General features: G+C 38.6%; 2 protein-coding genes across 4 annotated transcripts; both read right to left on the bottom strand.

Moving 5' to 3' along the window:
- Positions 1-4,738: 4,738 nt before the first annotated feature.
- On the bottom strand, positions 4,739-8,939 carry LOC137045038 (serine/threonine-protein kinase pim-2-like). Of its 3 annotated transcripts, none has more exons than XM_067421482.1 (10): positions 8,243-8,939; positions 7,714-7,977; positions 7,271-7,516; positions 6,904-7,110; positions 6,674-6,768; positions 6,454-6,504; positions 5,871-6,252; positions 5,588-5,767; positions 5,243-5,382; positions 4,739-4,953 (listed from the first exon to the last, which is right to left on the bottom strand). In XM_067421482.1, exons 1-9 carry the CDS (start codon positions 8,268-8,270, stop codon positions 5,249-5,251), a joined length of 1,587 nt encoding a protein of 528 aa, XP_067277583.1. In that variant the 5' UTR covers positions 8,271-8,939; the 3' UTR covers positions 4,739-4,953; positions 5,243-5,248. The 3 variants fall into 3 exon arrangements, with proteins under 3 accessions (XP_067277583.1, XP_067277582.1, XP_067277584.1); XM_067421481.1 differs by having other exon boundaries at positions 7,271-7,561; positions 8,243-8,841; XM_067421483.1 differs by lacking the exon at positions 5,243-5,382 and having other exon boundaries at positions 7,271-7,561; positions 8,243-8,839.
- Positions 8,940-12,305: 3,366 nt separating this feature from the next.
- Positions 12,306-20,060, bottom strand: c1d (C1D nuclear receptor corepressor). Its single transcript, XM_067421106.1, has 5 exons — positions 19,975-20,060; positions 19,409-19,549; positions 19,242-19,308; positions 19,103-19,158; positions 12,306-12,857 (listed from the first exon to the last, which is right to left on the bottom strand). Exons 2-5 carry the CDS (start codon positions 19,544-19,546, stop codon positions 12,678-12,680), a joined length of 441 nt encoding a protein of 146 aa, XP_067277207.1. The 5' UTR covers positions 19,547-19,549; positions 19,975-20,060; the 3' UTR covers positions 12,306-12,677.
- Positions 20,061-20,263: the final 203 nt, after the last annotated feature.

Raw genomic sequence — 20,263 nt, 5'->3', positions numbered from 1 at the left:
CTGAATCAATTGTCTTAAACAGCATTCGTGGCCGATTTGCATTTTCAGTGATGAGTTTTGATAGGAATTCAGATTTTGCCTCTTTCACTGATTTTTGGTAACTGGTTAAGCATGCACTTAAACATTAAGATACTTGGAGTTTATCTCTTTTCCACTTCCCCTCTGCCTTATAATAATCTTGTCAAAGAGAGCGTTCATTTAAAATAATTTAACCAAGGCTGAGCGGGGCCCTTTCCCTTAGCTTTCCCGGGCTTAACGGGAGCAACAGAGTCTAAAGAAATGGAGCAGGATTTAGTAAAAACCTCCACCATCTCTTCAGTGTTTGATTCGTCGGTTTGACTGAGCAGAAAAGACTTTTAAATCAAAGCAAAAGTGGCTGTGATGACTTGATGACTTCAGTCCTAGGGGTGTAAGAAAATATCGATACATGTGAATATCGCGATATTATGTTTGCCGATACTGTATCGATACTCAAAAACGCTGTATCGATATTTATATATATATATTTATTTATTTATTTACATCCAAGATTCGTGGCTTTGTGTTTGGTTTAAACCATAGACCGTAAAAAAATATGGACGACTCGACATCATCCGTTTCCGCTTGCCATATTTGAAGCTTTCAGGCAGCCTTGCACGGCGCGGACATCTTGGGACCGAGTCTGCGCAGTAGCGATTTCGGGACCGGAGTTGCGCAGTAGAGTGCAGGAAGTAGAGCAGGAAGTACAGCCGCGATTTCAAAAGCCCGCCCACACTCTCGCAGATGCAGAACAATTAATTATGTTGGTGTGAAATAAACAGTTATGGAAATGTAGAAATTAAAGCTAAAGCTCTAATCTGCTCCCAAAAATTTCGAAAAAAGTCCGTTAGTGCCTCAGTGACAACTTCACTCAGAGAAGCCGTCAGTCTCAGCTGTCAATCATGACGTCACACACCCCGTTTTTATAGCATCAAATAACTAACTCAAAGTAAACTTATTTTAAAACGAACACCTGAAATGAAATCATCGTGATGATAACTGCCTTCAGTGACATAAACTAACTTTGGGGGAAAATTTTTGAAGTGTAATTTTATTATTTAGTTTGCCTCGCGCCCATTAGAAATCACAGAGGGGCGGCTATACTGGGACCGGTCACCGGGGGGCGATCGAGGCGCGAAAGCTTCAGACTGTATAACACCCAACCGCTAGATGGCAGTGTTATCTCAGAACGTATAACGGACGCGGAGCCGGAGAAGCGCAAGGTAAAAGTGCGTGCATCACTGGCATCATAGATATCCAGTGCTGCGTTCCAGTTCGTTTTTATCATGCCCTTCACTCGCAAACTTCCCTCCGTCTCGTTCACTCGGATGTGCGTCATGCCTACGTTGCATGAGTGCCCACTACTGGCGGAAACTTTGCAAATGGACTGAACTGGAACGCCCTAAGCCCTTGATCACTTGGAATCCACTTTGGAGTTGATATATTATTTATTTTTTACCTTTACGAAATTGTTTAATGCAGCATTCTATATGTATATGAATGTGTTTGGGTTGTTTTAAATGTTTTTAAAAATAGTTATAGTTGTTTGTGGTGGGGTAAATTAAACGTGATATGTGGTGACGTCACAATCGCGTTGCATTGTGGTATATGAAGCTGCCTGAAGTGTACATATGAAGTAGACTCGCTCACTCGGTCAAAATCGAGGGAGCAAGGGTCTGTCCATACAAACTTCCCTTGTCCACTTCACGAAGTGGAACGCACTTCAAAATGGCGGCAGGGATTCCCCCAAGGGGAAGTGCTTAGGGAAGTTTGCAAGTGCGTGTCTTAAAGTGGAGTGGAACGCAGCACATAATAAAGGCTAGCCCTGCGTCCCAATTCGCATACTACCCATCCTAAATAGTATTCGAAAATAGAATTAGTATGTCCCAAATCGTAGTATGTTGAAAAGAGTATTCCAAAGATTCCCGGACGGTTTACTATTTCCGGTCCGAATTCACCGTATGGATCGATGGGCACTCTAACGGCTGATATTGCCCACAACCCACTGTGAGTTGGACGAGGATTCGGTTAGAACTACAAACGCGGATAAAAAGCGTTAATAAACTACAAACATGAAGGATGTGCAAGTTCGACGGTTAAGTAGAGAAGTTTAGATAAAGGGGTTTGAGTGACCAACTATCAATATTTAACCTGACAAAAATATATTTATTCAGTGTTGTCCACATTATATTTCACCTGGAGCAGCATTGTGAACTTTTGTAATGACATGTTTGGCCATTAACTTTTAAATGCATCATTATATTTAAACTGCAAACACATGAGGAGAGTCTCTGCATTAAAGATCCACAAATGGCAGATCAACGAGCGGCTACATTTCTCTCCGATACGGTAAGAGATTAAACTGAATGTGAAGGATTTGAACTGTGACGAATCTGACAATGATTGACAGGGCAGATAAACGGTGACGGAATGCATGTAACTAAGCGACAGAGTCCGTTAAAGATGGCGAAGTAGTATGTCCCGAAACTTGCATACTTTTCTGCTACACACTCAAAAGTATATACTTTTTCTTCACAAAAAGAGTACATACTTTTAGGACGTAGTATAAGTAGGCGAATTGGGACGCAGCATAGATGTCTCGTGCGCGCTATTGGCCAATGGAGGTCGCCGTCCGCAACTTGCGGCCATCTTGTCACAGGCAGCTCGCTCACTCGTAACAGTGTGTTTTAATGGTGCATGTACTTTTAAATAGCCATAACTTGCTCAATTTTCAACCGATTTCCAAACTGTTTCGTTTGTTATAAACGTCAGAGATGTAGTTATGACACAAAATATTTATGAATAATTATAACCATGGACTTTAATATGAAAGTAACATTGAACAGAACAGACAGGTGCAATAAAAAAGGTATTTATGTTAAATCAATATATAGGCTACTAAAACTGTGTACCGAATGGCAACATGAGAAATTATATATATATATATATACACACACACACACACACACACACACACAGCTCTGAATGTTTTTTCACGGCTAGCTATTGCTAATATATATATATATATATATATATATATATATATATATATATATATATATATATATATATATATATATATATATACACTTTTATAATAAGAATATCATTATTATAATAAAATTTGTATTTAATTTTTTTTTTTAAAACATGCAAACTAAGTTTATTTTAACTTGACAAAAGATTGGTTGTCATAAAATCGTTATTGGTTTCAATAAAACCTATATAATTGAACAGCTCGATTGTGGTCTCAGCCTTAATAAAGTGCACGTAAGTTATAGCCGTGATACACAAGCTGCACGATTAAGTGGTTTATCTAAACGAAAAGCTGCAATTTCAATGTGTTAAAGCAGCCAGATTTGTAGCCATGTTAATAACGTTTGTAAGAAACCAAACCATTTGTAAATCCGTCAAGATTTCAGCGAGATAAGAGTGTTTATGTTCGGACAGATCACTCAGCTTACATCAGGTTCCACAGAGCCTGACAGAAAGCTTGCCTGTGACAAGATGGCCGCCGGTGATGACGATGGTGATTGCGCCATAAGACATCTAGCCTTTATTATGGATATCTATGACTGGCATCACTAGTGTTTACATTAGCAGACCCAGCTCTCAAGAAAGACGCTAGCATTATTCCGCTCCTGCAGTATACAGAGCTGAAGTGTGGACTCATTTTGGCCTCTGCTAAAAAGAAGCCACTAAGGAAATCGACAAGAATCATTTTGTTTGCAAAATAGGCCAAGTTATAATCTAATACTCGGGAAACACATTGAAACAGTGAGCTCGCTTAACATCCTGACGTCACCCGCGCTGCTGAGAAGCATTTCGATAGAATAGACTGCACGTTTTCCTCTCAGTAACAAAATAAACACACGCTAAAACTGACAGCGGTGGCAGGAGAACGAAACATAATAGCGATGTGGATATGGATGCACCAGCTCTGCAGTTCAGTACTTGAAATAGCACTTTATACAATAGACTGCTTTATAGAAAACAGCTTTAGGCCCCGATCACACAGAACACGTTTTTTTTCAGGTTAGAAAACGCGAGGCGCACTGTGCGCTTTAATGTTTCTAGGCAACCCCCGAATCACCTGTCAGTCAAATCAATGTAACGTTAACGGTAAACACAACGGAAGACCCGCTTCTTCATTCATTCGTTTGGACAACAGAAAATAAGCTCAATGATGTTGCACGCTTTTCTGCTCAGAGTTGACTTTTTTTCAACTTCATGCGCTCGGAGCGCACCTTCAAAAACGCGAGGCACCCAGGGCGCATAAGCAGCGCGCATAACGCTCTCTGCCAACCGAAATCCATTCAAAAAAGACGCCTCTCGCTGCAAAAGAACGCGTTTTTGCAGCGAGAGGCGTCTTTTCTATGTGATCGGGGCTGCTGTGTTAAATATAAAACAAACGGTCATTCAGTCATGAAATGGACTGCACTTTCTGTTGTTAAATAGCCACTGCTATACTGTGAACCTTTAAAACCTTTACACATAAAGAATCCTGCAGTCACTTTACATTCCCCTTAACTTAGATTGCACATTGCATATGATTAGTGATATAAATTATACTGTATTAATTAAATAAAATACTTTGTCTTGTGTTTTAGGCTTATGGTTGTGTTCTTTATTCTTTTAAATTATAAAAAACAAAAACGAAATATCGCAATATATTGCCTTTCGTACAATATCGCAATATATTGCAATATATCGTATCGTAACCCCTGTATCGTGATATGTATTGTATCGCCAGAGTCTTGGCAATACACAGCCCTATTCAGTCCAGTCTTCGATCTCTCGTGTTCTTGCTCAGACGTGGGCCGGCTCTGATCTCTGGTGTGGCGGCTTGAATTCCTGTCAGGTCGGGGTCGGACTTCAGGCTTCATGTCAAGTCTTGAGCTCAAGCTCTCCACCAAGGACAGCAAGTGTTATTTCCTGTCCAATACAAAGATTATATGAACATGTGAACTCATGAATGTTTTTTTAAGAGCTGATTTACAACAGAACCGAATTCTTGCAATTGCATCACTGATTGTTATTTTCCTGTTTATTACTGTGGAGCCGCTCTGAAACAATCTATTGTACAAAGCGCTGTATAAATAAAGCTGACTTGACTACAACCTGAACATTACAATGAACACAAATTTAAAAACCTCACTACCAATCATCCAGAATTGAAGAAAAATGATAATAATCCTACTCTGTCTGTTACACTTCCTCACACCTGAAATCACTGATCGAGTGAATCTTTTCTCCTGAACTTCTCCAGATCATTTCTAATCCATTCATGTTGTAACATCTGCTCTAACGTCGGTCGTTTAGTTGGATCCCGGGTTAGGCACTGGCTAATCAGATCACTGCATTCTGAGCAAATTTATTAAGGAGAGAGCTGGTTAGTCATGACCATGTGACACGAATGTTTGCATCTACATGCAAACAGCATCTGATGAACAATAAACTGAATGTATTTAAACTTTAAAAAAATCTTACATACTTCACCTTTACCCGTTTCTGAACAGAGCTTTTGCTCTATTTGTGTTTATCAATGTAGTCAATAATTTTCACTCACCTTTGGATAAATTGGAGTTCTGAAATTTAACTTTGGCTTGTGTGATTTCCATTTTATTGCCAAAGGGAGAACATGCGTTCACCATCTCGTACAACAACACTCCTAGAGACCAGACATTTGTTGGGACGGCGTGGAATCGAGATTCTGTGAAGACTTCAGGTGGGCAGTAATCCAGGATTCCTGTAAGCAAGACATTTGCGCATCGTTGAGCATTTTTTTTTTTCAAAGCATCAAATAATCAGAAGTCACTTCATCCAGGTTTCCACACTCCAGAAATACTCACCACGGTATAGTTTTCTCTCGTAGCCATCAGCACAAAGTAGCTGACCGGAGCCAAAGTCTATCAGCTTGAGCTCTAAAGTGTTTGTCTTCACCAGGAAATTCTGTACATGAACGTCATTATGAAAGACGCCATGCTCGATGCAGTGTTGTACTGCCAGCACAGCCTGTCGCATGATGACCCGTGCTGTTGTTTCATCCATTTGAGGATCGCGAATGATGAAGTCCAGCAAGCTCTCGCAGGGTTCAGGGAACTCCATTATGAGACTGAATGTCCGAGGATGTTCGAACCAGTCGTACAGGCGTATGATGTAGGGGCTCATGGGTTCTTGCCTCATCATAAGCAGCAGCGCCACTTCAGTAACGAGAGGTTCGGGATGCCCAGGCTAGAGAAAAGCAGTAGACAGAAGTTTAGCTGGCATATCATTTTTAAATGTATTTTTCTTTGATCTTTATAGATACGATCATCAGAGCCTTTCCTGGTTTATTGATCTATTACATTTACACCTAATGCTTCCTCCAGCTGTACTGACTACAGTAATCAGCACTTTAACAACAAATACACATTCAACTTTTGACCAACTTACAATATCAAGATAACGATTATTGTCAATCTTGCTCATCTGCTTGATGGCAACCTGCAAAAAAAAAAAAAAAACTGTGCTCAATAGCAGTGACAGTATTCAAGCGCCTGACTTCGCACATAACATTTACGATTTGAGCATCTATGTATTAACCCATCTGAATTAAATGTTTTGATGCATGCAAGAGCAAAATTGTTTGTACAGTTCAGCAAGATTGCTTTACCTTTTTGCCATCAAATTTTCGTGTTCCTTTGAACACTCTTCCGAATCCTCCGGATCCAATCATCTCTCCCACGTTATAGAGGGTCTCAAAGGAGTCTGAAAAACAAACAGAAAAATATGAGAAACATATGAGCTTGCTAGATCCTTTGTTTTGTATTAAAAATATCAGTGCGAACAAAGACGATGATACTGTTTAAAACAATGTTGGAGAAATCATGTCTGCAGATTGACCATTATTTGGCTTGACGCCAGAGTGATCTGGATCAGGTGCTGATGGACCAGGATCGGGCTCTGGCTCCAGATCCGCTGGAGGAACAAAAGGCTCCACAACATCCACAGCACTGAGGCAACAGCAGAGGAGCGAACGCTTCGTAGCCTTCCACGCGTTCCTGAGGAAACGACCAATTCCTTTCCTCTTCTTACATACTGTTGGTTTTTCTGTAAGACAACAAAACTGAATTATTAGAAACATCTCTGACGTCAAATTAGACAATGATAAAATGACGTAAGTTACATTTTACTGTTAAAATTGTCACCAGTAAAATTAAATTCAATGTGACTGTACACTTTACACCGCACAGCCTTATTTCAGTCTCACCTGTTGAGCTCTTGTTCACTGGGGAAGCCTCCGTAAGGTCATGTGAAGTCTCCGCTGGCTCGACGGGAACTTGACCTGGCAGCGGAGGGCACGTCCACTCTTCGAGGCTGTCGGACCTGGACAAACAACAGTCGCTGCAACTGCCCTGTTCGTTTCGGCTATCCGAACTATCGCCACTCCACCTCCAGTCGACGATGTACGTGCCTCTGCTGCTGAGGCTCAACGTCTCTCTACAGAACCGCCTCACTATATTGTCCTCAGAGAGGGACAAAGATGATGTGGACATGACGACTGGTGAAGACATTTTCAATAACATTAATAATCAACGTCAGTGGTCACATCAAATTGTTACTTTATTTATATATTTTTTTCAAATTTCTATTTTCACTGACTCATTATTTGTTTACTGAGCCATAACGTCATTAATAAAAGCCTATTCTGACCTCTGCGAAAGCGTTTAGATGAAGTGGACGGGCGTCCATCATCTTGGCTCTGCCGGCTGCCGCTCTGCCACTCCCTCTCCCTGTCAGTCGGACCTGCGGACACAGAAAACTCAGAAGACAGAGTTGCTAAATGTGTAGGCTGGTCCTGGATCCGTGTCTGGGTCGGGTCTGGCAGCGGATCCTGATCACGGTCATCAATACCGGGTCTCCAAATCTCCTGACCAGCCGTCTGAGAGAAGGTGGCTCTCCTGGTTATGGAGCGGCCTGAGGCAGGAATATTTCATCACATAAGTTCTTCATGTTTTACAATAACCAGTGTGGTCAAAAAGTATTCAATTACAAATTGTTACTTCAGTTTCTCAAATTGAAAAGTTGATTTCAGGAATCAAATACATGTGATCACTTTACCAGCAAAATTGGGGGATCAAATGCGTTACCTCACACAATTTTCTTCACATTAATGTAGTCAATCATTGTACAACATCATAACATAACATCACATAAGCAAATGAAAAACTAAAGCATTCACCTCCTCTTTCATCCATCATATGAGCCATCGACAACCTCCTCCAATCTGCAATAAAATCAATACAAAACACAACACAACACAATACAATACAATAAACTCTCCTCAAAAATACTCCTACCAGAAAAGAAAAGAAAAACAAAAAATAAACAAAACTCAAAGCTCCTAAATTAAGAAAAGAACAATAAGAGAAAAATGTACTTAAATAATAAGAACTCAAACTCAAAATTATAACTCTGTGTAAAGGATATATCCTCCGATGTTCTTTCAGAATAAAAGTCTCGTCTCAGGAATCTCAGCTTCAAAATCTCAAGGTCAGCGCAGAAAATATTCAGCAAAAGTTTGTGAATTCGCCTCGTCTCTCTCAACAACAGATCGCGATCGGTGCGCGAGTGTATATGAGTCAGAATTCATAACACGCGTCGCCATAGCAACTAAAACTCAAATCATTCATATGAGCAGAGCGCGTGAGCCCGCATTAAAACTTTTCCTCTGCATCATCACTCAGAAATCCTAGATATCTGCATGGCGTGCATGCATTAAAATGTTATAGGCCTACATTTATTTATTTATACTATATTTTTGCTGTGTTATTGCATGATATAAAAATGATTACCGTAACGTTACCATAAATAATAGTTTAATAGTTTATTTAAAAAGTTTATTATAATAGTTTCCTAGTTTAATGGTGATTTTTTAGTTATTATTTTAACTTATTTTAACCTTTTTTCAGGGTATTAAAATGTAATTTTATGTAGGTCTTAGTTGAGTTTCATACTTCAGGCTTTCACAGCACAATTGCATATATTATTGGTGAATAATACTGATAACGATAATAACCCATGTTATGACCCGTTATTAGAAGACGGTGTTGACGTGAAAAATCTAGTAGGCTAGGTAAAACAGGAACACCCATTTTATATAACAATTTTTATATAACAGTATTTTGGAAACCATTAAATGAAAACCATTATATGATGAAAAATCCTGGAATATTTACTTCAAAAAACTTCATTTCTTTTCGACTGAAGACATTAACATCTTGGATGACATGGGGGTGAGTAAATTATTACGACATTTTAACAAATCTTTTAATAAAGGCCTTCTGAAGAGAAGCTATGCATTTTTTTGTTAGAGAAATATCCATATTTTTGACTTTATAGACTAAAATATATATCTTCCGGCAGTCAACTGCGCGAGGTAATTGAACACCTGTTCAATTTCTCATTAATGCAATTATCTAATCAACCAATCACATGGCAGTTGCGTCAATACATTTAGGGGTGTGGTCCTGGTCAAGACAATCTCCAGGGGTCTCATTTATAAAGCGTACGTACAAAACAGGGCTGCCAATTCCCACGCAAAGGTTGTGATCTATAAAAAACAAACTTGACGGGAGAATGTGCACACCTTTAAGCAAACTTTGAGCTGTGGGTACACACATTCTGGAGACAAAGGGAATTGGCGACACAGATGGTGAAGTCGTGAACTGAAGTTATATTGTAGAAAATAAATGTTTTTGAGAAGAACGATTACAAGAATGAATGACATTTCATTTTCACTCCATTTCATACGTTCCACAGATTCACATTGTCATGAAGATTAAATCCAACAGTGTTATTTGTGCTGATTGTTTTAGGCCTATATGCATGTAGTAAAATCCAAACGTAATTCAAAATGTATTAAAATAATATTTCTGCCTTACAGTCACATCATCTACAACAGGAGGAGATGGCGCGACGTGACACAGAATAGCATGAAATATCCTTTTATTAGAGAACTGCACAACACAGTGTAAAAACGAAATATTTTCCTTAATGTAGGCTTCATATATAATAAAATGTCAAAGTCTGCAAATACGCAAATAGTCATGAAGCACAATCGCTACTCATCATCGGTCCAACTATTACGGTGTTCATTACAAAACTGCATGTGCTCTCTGTAACATTTTCATCTTCAATTTTCCCCCACAAATGAATTCTGTGATTTTGTTATAAATGCAAAATATATGGAGATTTCGGGGAGGAGACAGGTTGGAGAAGCACATACGCACAATCTGCTGCTGGCTGTGATTTATAAAGGGATTTTTGCGCAGGTTCTGGCGCACGCATGGTTTTATAAATCTGAATTTTTTTGTGCGTTCGCAAAATCTAGCTTTTGTACGTACATACACTTTTAGGATGAAATCTATAAATGAGACCCCTGAACTGCAAACTGAAAGTCAGAATTGGAAAGGAAGGTAATTTAAGCCATTTTGAGTGTGGCATGGTTGTTGGAGCCAGACAGGCCGGTCTGAGTATTTCACAATCTGCTCAGTTACTGGGATTTTCACACAACCATTTCTAGGGTTTACAAAGAATGGTGTGAAAAGGGAAAAACATCCAGTATGCGGCAGACCTGTGGGCGAAAATGCCTTGTTGATGTTAGAGGTCAGAGGAGAATGGGCAGACTTATTCAAGAAGAGTAACTTTGACTGAAATAACCACTCATTACAACCGAGGTATGCAGCAAAGCATTTGTGAAACCGCAACACACACAACCTTGAGGCGGATGGGCTACAACAGCAGAAGACCCCACCGGGTACCACTCATTTCCACTACAAATATGAAAAAGAGACCAAAATTGGACAGTTAAAGATTGGAAAATCGTTGCCTGGTCTGATGAGTCTTGATTTCTGTTGAGACCTTCAGATGGTAGAGTCAGAATTTGGCGTAAACAGTATGAGAACATGGATCCATCATGCCTTGTTACCACTGTGCTGGCTGGTGGTGGTGGTGTAATGGTGTGGGGGATGTTTTCTTGGCACAGTCTAGGCCCCTTAGTGCCAATTGGGCATCGTTTAAATGCCACGACCTACCTGAGCATTGTTTCAGTTCTGAAGGCAAAAGAGGGTCAAATACAGTTTTAGTATGGCGTCCCTTAAAATCCTTTAGTTGAGTGTATATGGTAATGAAGTTGAAATACTAACACTTAGGTGTTAGGCTACATCTAATTGTGATGTAATACTGAATATAATTCAGAACATATTTCAGTGTGGTATTATTGTAGAAATTTAGACTTTTTTGGTATTATGCTAGGTTTTGAACTGAAGTTTAACAGTTTGTCTATTATTTTTACTATATATTTTATGTTCAAACATCAAAAACAGACAACAAAGGACAAGACCCTTCATACATCAGAAATCTGTGCGATATGGAAAATGAAACAAAAATAATACAAAAAAGGGTGACGATATACAAAGCCAACCTCGGCTACAAAGTATAATCACTATTATTGCAGAAAGTGATTTTTACAGATCTGAAATAAATTATTAGTTCTTTTAGTGCAACAAAAAAGTGTAAGTTTTGAAAGACTATGTAAATGTGTACAAATTGACCTGCATGTAGAGTTCAGGGTAAGAAAAAAATTGTTGTAATTTGAAAGATGTAATCATTGAAGGCTTATTGTGTCAAAGCATTGATAAACGAACAATCCAGTTTAGCCCACATAGACTGTTGTTGTTACACTGTGTACGTTTTGAAAAAGGGATTCAAGGATCGAGAAATGGGCAAGTGTACCCACTGTGCTCTGTGAACCGTTGAACCAGATCTCAGATCAATTTTATACACTTGTAGACATTAGTTAAAGTAATAGTTAAACAAGAGTAATAGTTAAATATATCTTAGTAGCTGAAAACCAAACTCTCCATAAAACAAGCCCTAGTTTAATAATAATTTAAAAAAAAACTTCATGTTTAGTGATATTATAGGATTTGTTAATTGTATTGGATAGAATACACTTTTAATAAAACATTTGCAGTTGCTTTATAATATATACATAATATATTGCTTTATATATGTTTGTATGTTTGTTCTGAGTTTTTTGGTCTGCATTTACACTGTTCTTAGCAGCACCAGCGTGAGGCGCTTCGATGCAGTGGGTTCAATTGATTCAAAGTTTTGAAACACTGGGTTTCTCCCATCACTAAATCTACATACAAGAAAGAAAGAAAGAAAACAAGAAAGAATGAAAGTCAGACGGTATTGAATAAGAACATCAATATATGCGAATAAATTGACAAGACAGAGAGGATTTAGAAATTTTAATCCGACCGTTATAGATATTATAGATGGTCCACATCACACGTCAGATTATGTAAGCCCAGATATAAAACAAACAAGACTACAAGAAAGAATAAAACACTAAATGAAATTCTTTAAAAAATAAAATAAAAAAATTCTAACTTACATGGTTTCATTTTTTGTTTGAATCAAGCCATCTTGAAAAGAATGAGCTACTCAACATGTGCACCACAGCATCATGGGGAGTCACATGGCAAATGGCACGCTCCTTAAGCAAGTCCCCAGTGCATCGAGATATTTGTTGTGTTTAATCTTAAACTCTGCTAAAGCTAAGCTTTGTAGAGGAAGCCTTATATGCGTTTCAACAGTCAACTCAATCAAGAAAACCTTATGTGCTTTCCTTTGTGGGAGTGTTCAGTTGTGTCCTTTCTTTTCTTGTCCTCCGGCTCCCACAGTGCATTCCGAACAAACCGTGATGCTGCGTTTTTATCCAGACGTGCAGCTTTTCGTTTGTCAGTGATCTCTTTAACTTTGTTCATATGTGTCCTGATTCTCTCCTGTGAGGTAGAGGTTAGTTTTCAGTTAGTCAGTACACATATTAAACCAACATTCATTAAGACAAGTTGTGATTTTAGACAGAATTCTACTTTCACGTACTGGATTTCTGTTCCCAGATTTAATCTGGGTTTCTGCAGGTTTTACAAAGGGAATTATACGATTTTTTAAAGACTTTTGAGAAATTTAAAGGAATACGTTGAAGGGAAAACATTAGGTTCTATAAATTTAAACGTCATTAAACTAGCAAAAGTGGATTCGGACCATGTGCTCAGATCGTTAAAATAGGGCCCAATGAGTTTTATTAGCAACATTTAAGAGTTTGAAACAATTTCCAACAGATATCTTTACAGATATTTTTTTTAAAAATAAATTTTACAAAAACAAAGTAGCTTGAATACTTCTGCTCTAAATTACTAGAATATGGAAATATCTTTCACTCTACATTCTCACGAACACACTGTTCTTCCTTCCTCGCTATTGTTTCCACACTGTAGCACCAAGTACAGCCTCAAGTCTTTTTGAGTATGATGTTACAAGGTTGGCACACCTATTTTTGGACTTTCTCCCCCCTCTTCTTTGCAGGACCTCTCAAGCTCCATCAGGTTGGATGGGGAGCATCAGTGCACAGCCATTTTCAGATCTCCTCATACCACGGGCAGCTCTACAGGGGGGCAAGGGGGGCAGGTGCCCCCCCCCCCCCATTCTAGAGCCTTGCCCCCCCAGCTGCCCCCTAACTTTGATGATCCAAAAACTGTACTGTAAAAACAACCCGCCGGTATGTCCAATACATTTACCAAAAGAAAACCATTTAATTTTTTATTTTAAATGTATTCAAATTAAAATACATAAAATACAACTCCCCTTGCCCTCAAATACTTAGCTACATCCCTGATTCAAACGTGCAGAGCGGCGTTGGCTCAGTCTGGCTCATAGACCGTAAAACTTTTAGCTCAGAATTTTTTTTGTGCTACTTAAGAACCATTTTTCCTGGCTCGGAGCTGTTGCTTTGGCTGTGGAAAGACAAAGAACCATTTTGAAACTAGGCTCTGGCTCCGAACTAGCACCAGCACTCCCTTGGTGGAAAAGGGGTATCAGAGATTTTCAATCGGGTTAAAGTCTGGGCTCTGGCTGGGCCACTAAAGGACATTCACAGAGTTGTCCCATAGCCACACCTTTGTCATTTTGGCGGTGTGCTTTGGGTTGTTGTCCTGTTAGATGATGAATCTACACCCCCAGTCTAAGGTCCAGCGCACTCCGGAGCGCTTCTTTCCCTTGATTCTGACTAGTCTCCCTATTCCTGCCACTGAAAAACATCCCCACAACATGATGCTGCCACCACCATGCTTCACTGAAGGGATGGTATTGGCCAGGTATTGAGTGGTCTGGCCACTATGATACAGGACTGATTGGTGGAGTGCTGCAGTGATGGTTGTTCTTATAGAAGTTTCTCCTCTCTCCCTGACTAAGGCCCTTCTTCGTTGATCACTCAGTTTGGCTGGACAGCCAGCTCTAGGAAGAGTCCAGGTGGTTCCAAATAGAGACGCACAGATTGATCGGCCAGGGATCAGAATTGGCCGATTTTCTGCATGATCAGCCCTGATAGGCGATCGGCTGATCAGTCACACGTGTCGCCGTTTTTGAGCCAATCCCTCTAAATGCGGCTGTGAGCGCGGCCGTGATGTTGACGTCACAGCAGCGCTGCGCTCGCACTCACAGCTGCATGCAAACATGTTGTTGTTATGGAAGTTTTTTACTGTGAGCGAAGAAGACACTAATTATGCCATTTGTATAACTTGACACACTTAACTCCATCATCACGTGGAACATGCCCAGTTTGAAGAAAGTAACTTAGTAAAGGTAAAACTGCTAAAGCTAGCCAGAGCTCAGAGCCAGCCACAGGTCAGCAGCCTCTCCTATCTTCTCTTGGTATAAGCAGCGAAAAGACCAAAGCATAAATGCATTCCCGAAGAAATTATGGAATTCGTGGCACTGGATGACCAGCTGAACGCATCTAAACCATCATTTTATTTGAATTTGCTGTTTCATTTGAGAAAACTGTCGTCATATGAACACAGACACTCCAAGGTCTTCACGGCAACCCGTCAAAAAAATTCGCTTTAAAAATAAAAATATTACAGAATATTAGGATAGATTACCTTAGCTACATCTCTATGTAATAATAATACGTCACTAGCCTAGTTATACTAATAATTATGCCTAGATGGTTGATTATTTTTCTTTTCTTTTTTATACACAATGTTTACTTTTATACAGCATACAGCCTTTAAATGTTTATGTATTATTTATTTATAATGATTATCATAAATATTGAACTTGATACTTTTTTTAAAACAGTTAAATAAAGAATATATTAAAAAACATTTAGCTGTGGTACTGAAATTGGTACAGAGTACCGTAAAAATGTTACGGTATTGGTACAGACTACCGGAATATTGCTACTCTGACATCTCTATAGCTGGCAAAATGTATTACCCAATTACCAAACTATTATTTGGAGGAGTATTGTGCACTTCAGTTTTGTTCATTCATAGGATCTTTTAACTTTTGTAAGACAAATAAATAAGAGACAAATGTCCATTTATAATGTTTTGTTTCATAAAGCAGCAGATTTTCAATTATTCTTTCCTGGCACAGAACCCTTATTTTTGGAGCGTTGTTTAAGTGAGAGAAGATCCTATTGTAATATTTACTAATTTATTTTATAATAAAAATAAAATTTTGCTTTGAAGAAAAAGTGGATTTTTGTTTGTATATGCTGTCAATAATAGTTCTTAGAAAGAAAATCGGCCGATCTCACTAAAAAATAAATCGGAAATCGGAATTGGTCAAGAAAATTTTCAGTGTCATAGCAAAGGCTATGAATACTTATGTGCATGTGGTTTTTACCTTTTTTATTTTTAATAAATTTGAAACAAAAGTTTCAAACAAACTTCTTTCACGTTGTCATGATTATGTACTTATGTACATGTTGTCAATAAATTGAATCCATTTGGGAAAAAGGCTCTAACATAACAGAATGTGCAATAAGTGAAGCACTGTGAATACTTTCCGGATACACTGTATTTGTTCTTGTTCTATTAAGCATGAACTTAATATTGTTCAGTTTTTCCAAAACCTCATTGTATATTTGGACATTTATAAAAAGATATTTGTTATGGAAAAGAAAGTATTGTTTTATTGGAAAGCAAGATTTTCAAAAAAAATGTATAATACAGGCAACCTTTAATGCAATGACTTTATAAATTTAAGACTTTCGGACTTAAAGGTGCACTATGTAGGATTTTTGGAGTAAAATACCATATTTCCTCAAATAAAAGCCTGTAGTCAAATAATCGCCGGGCCACTGATAGTGGCCGGGGGCGTGGTCAGCACGAACAAATAAAGGCCAGTCTCAAATAAAGGCCGGGGGGAAATGAGGGGATAACCTAAATGAGGGGACATCTAAATGCCGGTAATTTAACGCGAAACCATCCTGATGCCACGCGCCCCGATGCGAGTCATGCCAGTGCGACACACACTAATCCTGGTCTCTTCTATAGTTAACCTAAAAACTTTACAGGGATTGCTTTGTAAATTAAATTGAGAATATAACGGATGCATGTGCCATTTTAAATAGGCTACTGTAGTCTATGAGAGAGCAGCCGTCTGTGAAAATGCCGTGTCAGGCAGGCTACAGATATCGATCGTCACAATGCGTGTGCCTCAATCTGCTTCGTCAGTAGTCAGGGCACTGATCAGGGAGTCAGCCCATTGACTTACCGGTATGTCCTGATCAGTGCCCTGACTACTGAACTAGGGAGCTGATTAAGACGCACCTAATATTAGCCTCTCGTCTCTTTTATGTCTTAAGGTGGCCGCACACAAGCCTCAAATCTCAGCTCTGTGCAGCGCCGCGTCTCAAGCCTTATTTATACTTTCGCCTGTCTCCGCTGCGCGAGCTTCCGCTGACTGTGCGCGCTCCTCCCCAAATGGACGAGGCGTTTATACTTGACGCGCTCGCCGTTGTGCTATTCTTTGAAACGACAGAGGGCGATTCGGAGTAATTGTTCTATAAACCAATGCGTCAAGAAGTGGGCTAACGTGCACAGGTGATAATTATTTTAGTACATTTCACCAAAAACCACACTACAAAAGAATCGTGTAAAACGCATTAAACCTTGGCTTGATATTATTACTTGTGACATGAGAACAAAATGCACTAAATTAATGATCTCTTAAATATTTCCTAATTTCACTAAACTTTAATGTTGTGATTTATTTATTTATTTGCTTACACCTGGATCTTTATTTAAAATGGCTTACGGTTTCTGCTTTTGCAGGCTTTTTTTTGTAAATATAGCACCTAATTTGTATGTGCAAACTGGGTGCTGGTGTGATGAGACTGCTCGGCTAGATTCGCCGAGAACTCGTTCACCTTCGGATGCGGAGCTGCGCGCGGAGTTACAAAAAAAATGCACTGCACACCGGCAGGCGTAATGGGGTCTTGCGGACCCAACGCGCACGACTGCCCCCCTCCACGTCGACGTCATTTTTGCCTCGCACACGCGCTCATGCGGACGCGTCGAGTATAATAAACAAGGCTTAAGGGAGTTGCCTGTCAATTGCATCATATCTGTTCCCCTCGGTTTCCGATTTTATTTGGCAGAAGCACTTTTCTCTTAGCACTGTGCAACAAGTGTCACAGCAGCCACTGAGCGAACGCACAGAGTAACGTCATAACATCATTTTCAAAACACTCAAATGTATCGAATTTGATAAACAGAGCAGCGTTGCCTCATACTCATGATCAGAAAAGCGGAAATGGGTCACGGCATAATAAAAGTCCCGCTGCTCGCAAGACGTGTTTCGTAACAAATTCTCCAGCGGTCTTGCTCAGCTCCTCAACACTCGGTCCTGCTCTGCTTCAAACTACAGTAACATTAATAACCGCATCCATGAACATGATTTCTGCCCGGGTCCTATCCCGATTCTTTTATCACTGGTTGTGAGGTGAAGACCACGTCCCAAGATTCTGAGCTCAAACTTGGCGACATCAAGCTACACCTTTCTTTTGAATAGGCACCCTCTAGCTGATGGAAAAGTTACATAGTGCAGCTTTAAAGGGATAGTTTACCCAAATATGACAATTCTGTCCTTATTTACTCACCCTCAAGTTGTTCCAACCCTGTATGAGTTTTTTTCTTCTGCTGAACACAAAAAAATACATTTTGAAGAATGCTTGTAACAAAGCAGATAGGGCAACCATTGACTACCATAGGGGAAAATACTATGGTAGTCAATGGTTGCTTTGTTACAAACATTTTTCAAAATATCTTCATTTAAGTTCCAAAGATGAACAAAGGTCTTAGGGGTTTGGAACAATATGAGGGTGAGGAATTTACCGAATTTTCATTTTTGGGTGAACTAACCCTTTAAGACCTATATAAATCCTGTTAAAGACATAGTATGCAAGTTTTGGCACTGGAGTTCGATTATACAAAACAATAAGCAAAGTTGTAGCTTGATAATGCTGTGAAAGAGTGTGGAATCAGGGGAGTTGTCGTCTTCACCTGCATAGCCGATGGAAAGCAATCTGACAGGACTCATATCTATAAATGTGTATTAATGTTATTTTAATATGAAGCAGGGCAGGCCAAGAGCCCGAGACTTTTTACATTGCCGTTTTTATTATTCTTATATGTTGGAGTCAGCCGCTGCCCACTCCTTTTGTTTTTTTTTGTTCCTGATTAAATTCAAGTTATTTCCTAATGACTTTTTCCTATAGATTTGTGGTATAATGTTTGATTATCACAGAAAATATTTTTTGTGTGTTTTTAATGTGGTTACAAACAATGCCAGTTTATCACGTTTATAAAACGTATAGTTCTTGATGGAATTTTAATGAACATTTATACCAAAAAGGTTATGTAAGGAAAAGTGTCTTGTTTCATGTTTAATGCATTAATTTATTTTTATTCAAGTGATAAATTATGTTTACAAGCTGTTTAATTCATAACATTTTAAACTTAAAGTTTGACTTGACAAATTATTAAAATCACTTAGAGCTTGTCTGTATATCCAATACTTCAACTGTTATCACAACTACTTAAATGTTTTAATAAACTGAGAGGCAATTCAGAGCATTTGTGATATTGTGGTAATCCACAATGTCACAAATGCTACTGATGAATTTTAACTTTTAATTTAAACCCAAAACACATGTAAAATGTCAATATTTTCTTACCAATTCTTGTTTGATAGCATGGTCTTTCGGATTGACTCCTTGTGTCACCAGATACACTAAGGAGGAAAGTTAAATCTTGTCATAGCCTGTTACATTTCATCACACAATACAAGTAAAACACGAAGGTATAAAATCTTACTCCAGAACATTGAGTTGAGGGCATAGGCAGACATCAGATCTAATTTAGCTTGATCAAGAGGATCCAGCTACAATAAGGTTTAAAAAAAAAGGAAGTCAAAACCTTTTGAATAATTCATGCGTGACAAGTTCATATAACTGTTGATTTGAGCATTTGTTTCCACATACTTTCAGCAGATGGTCACTCCTGGATACCGACACAAGTGTTTGGACCATGTTCTGGACAGAGCTTACAGAGGAGTCAAAATCATTGAGGTTTTCCTCGATTTCGGTGGGATAATCCTCAGATGGACCATCATCAGCCATTGTCTGCCAACGGAAATATTCATTAATGATTTGATATAAATATGTTTTTTTTTTTTTAAATACATTTGACTATGAATATTTCAAAGCTATAATCAGCTTCGAGTTCAGGACGTTTTTAATTTCTTGATATTTGATTGTGGGAAATTAGATGCTTAAATATATAGTTGTAGTTGACCTGTGATATTAGATAAAAGCATATCTTATAAATAAAACAAAACATACAATATTATAACAAGAGTACAGATTTAATGTGAGTGATAGTATGGAGCTTGAATCACGTGTGTTGGTGACTGCGTGCTATAACGGCACACTCGCAGTTCTGGACTAAAAGGATCAATGCGACGCCATCTGAGGCAGCTCAATAAACACATTTATTACAACCAAATTTATACACGCAAGTAGTTTAAGTTATTTATTAAAACCCTTACCTGTACTCTCTCAAACACACAAAAACACAAGACACGGCACTTCCGGTGAAAACAGGAAAAATCTAAAGCGATTTTCAATTCCCATATATTTCAAAATAAAAGTCACGCAAGATTAATTGTACAAGCCAGCCCATAAGTGCTGTTGTGTGTGCGAAAGCAAAAACATTTTAATTTACTGGGTTATATTCAGTGTTTTAACACTTAAATGTAACAGTAATAAATAGTACAGCACATTCAATATGTATTGTAAAATATGTATTATACTACTACTACTACTACTAATAATAAT

Source organism: Pseudorasbora parva, chromosome 17, assembly GCF_024679245.1.
Source record: "Pseudorasbora parva isolate DD20220531a chromosome 17, ASM2467924v1, whole genome shotgun sequence".
NCBI lineage: Eukaryota > Metazoa > Chordata > Actinopteri > Cypriniformes > Gobionidae > Pseudorasbora > Pseudorasbora parva.
This window is presented reverse-complemented; position numbering and strand designations above follow the sequence as displayed.

What these genes read in the sequence shown, in the direction of transcription:
- LOC137045038 (XM_067421481.1), bottom strand. Translation starts at nt 8,270, where the DNA reads ATGGCTCATATGATGGATGAAAGAGGAG. An exon ending in TGGCGTCAAGCCAAATAATG is followed by an intron (nt 6,769 to 6,903) that starts GTCAATCTGCAG and finishes TTTGTTTTTCAG; the next exon opens with ACTCCTTTGAGACCCTCTAT. An exon ending in GAACTCCAATTTATCCAAAG is followed by an intron (nt 5,383 to 5,587) that starts GTGAGTGAAAAT and finishes AAATTTGCTCAG; the next exon opens with AATGCAGTGATCTGATTAGC.
- c1d (XM_067421106.1), bottom strand. Translation starts at nt 19,546, where the DNA reads ATGGCTGATGATGGTCCATCTGAGGATTATCCCACCGAAATCGAGGAA. An exon ending in GGAGTGACCATCTGCTGAAA is followed by an intron (nt 19,309 to 19,408) that starts GTATGTGGAAAC and finishes ACCTTATTGTAG; the next exon opens with CTGGATCCTCTTGATCAAGC. An exon ending in ATGCTATCAAACAAGAATTG is followed by an intron (nt 12,858 to 19,102) that starts GTAAGAAAATAT and finishes TCTACCTCACAG; the next exon opens with GAGAGAATCAGGACACATAT.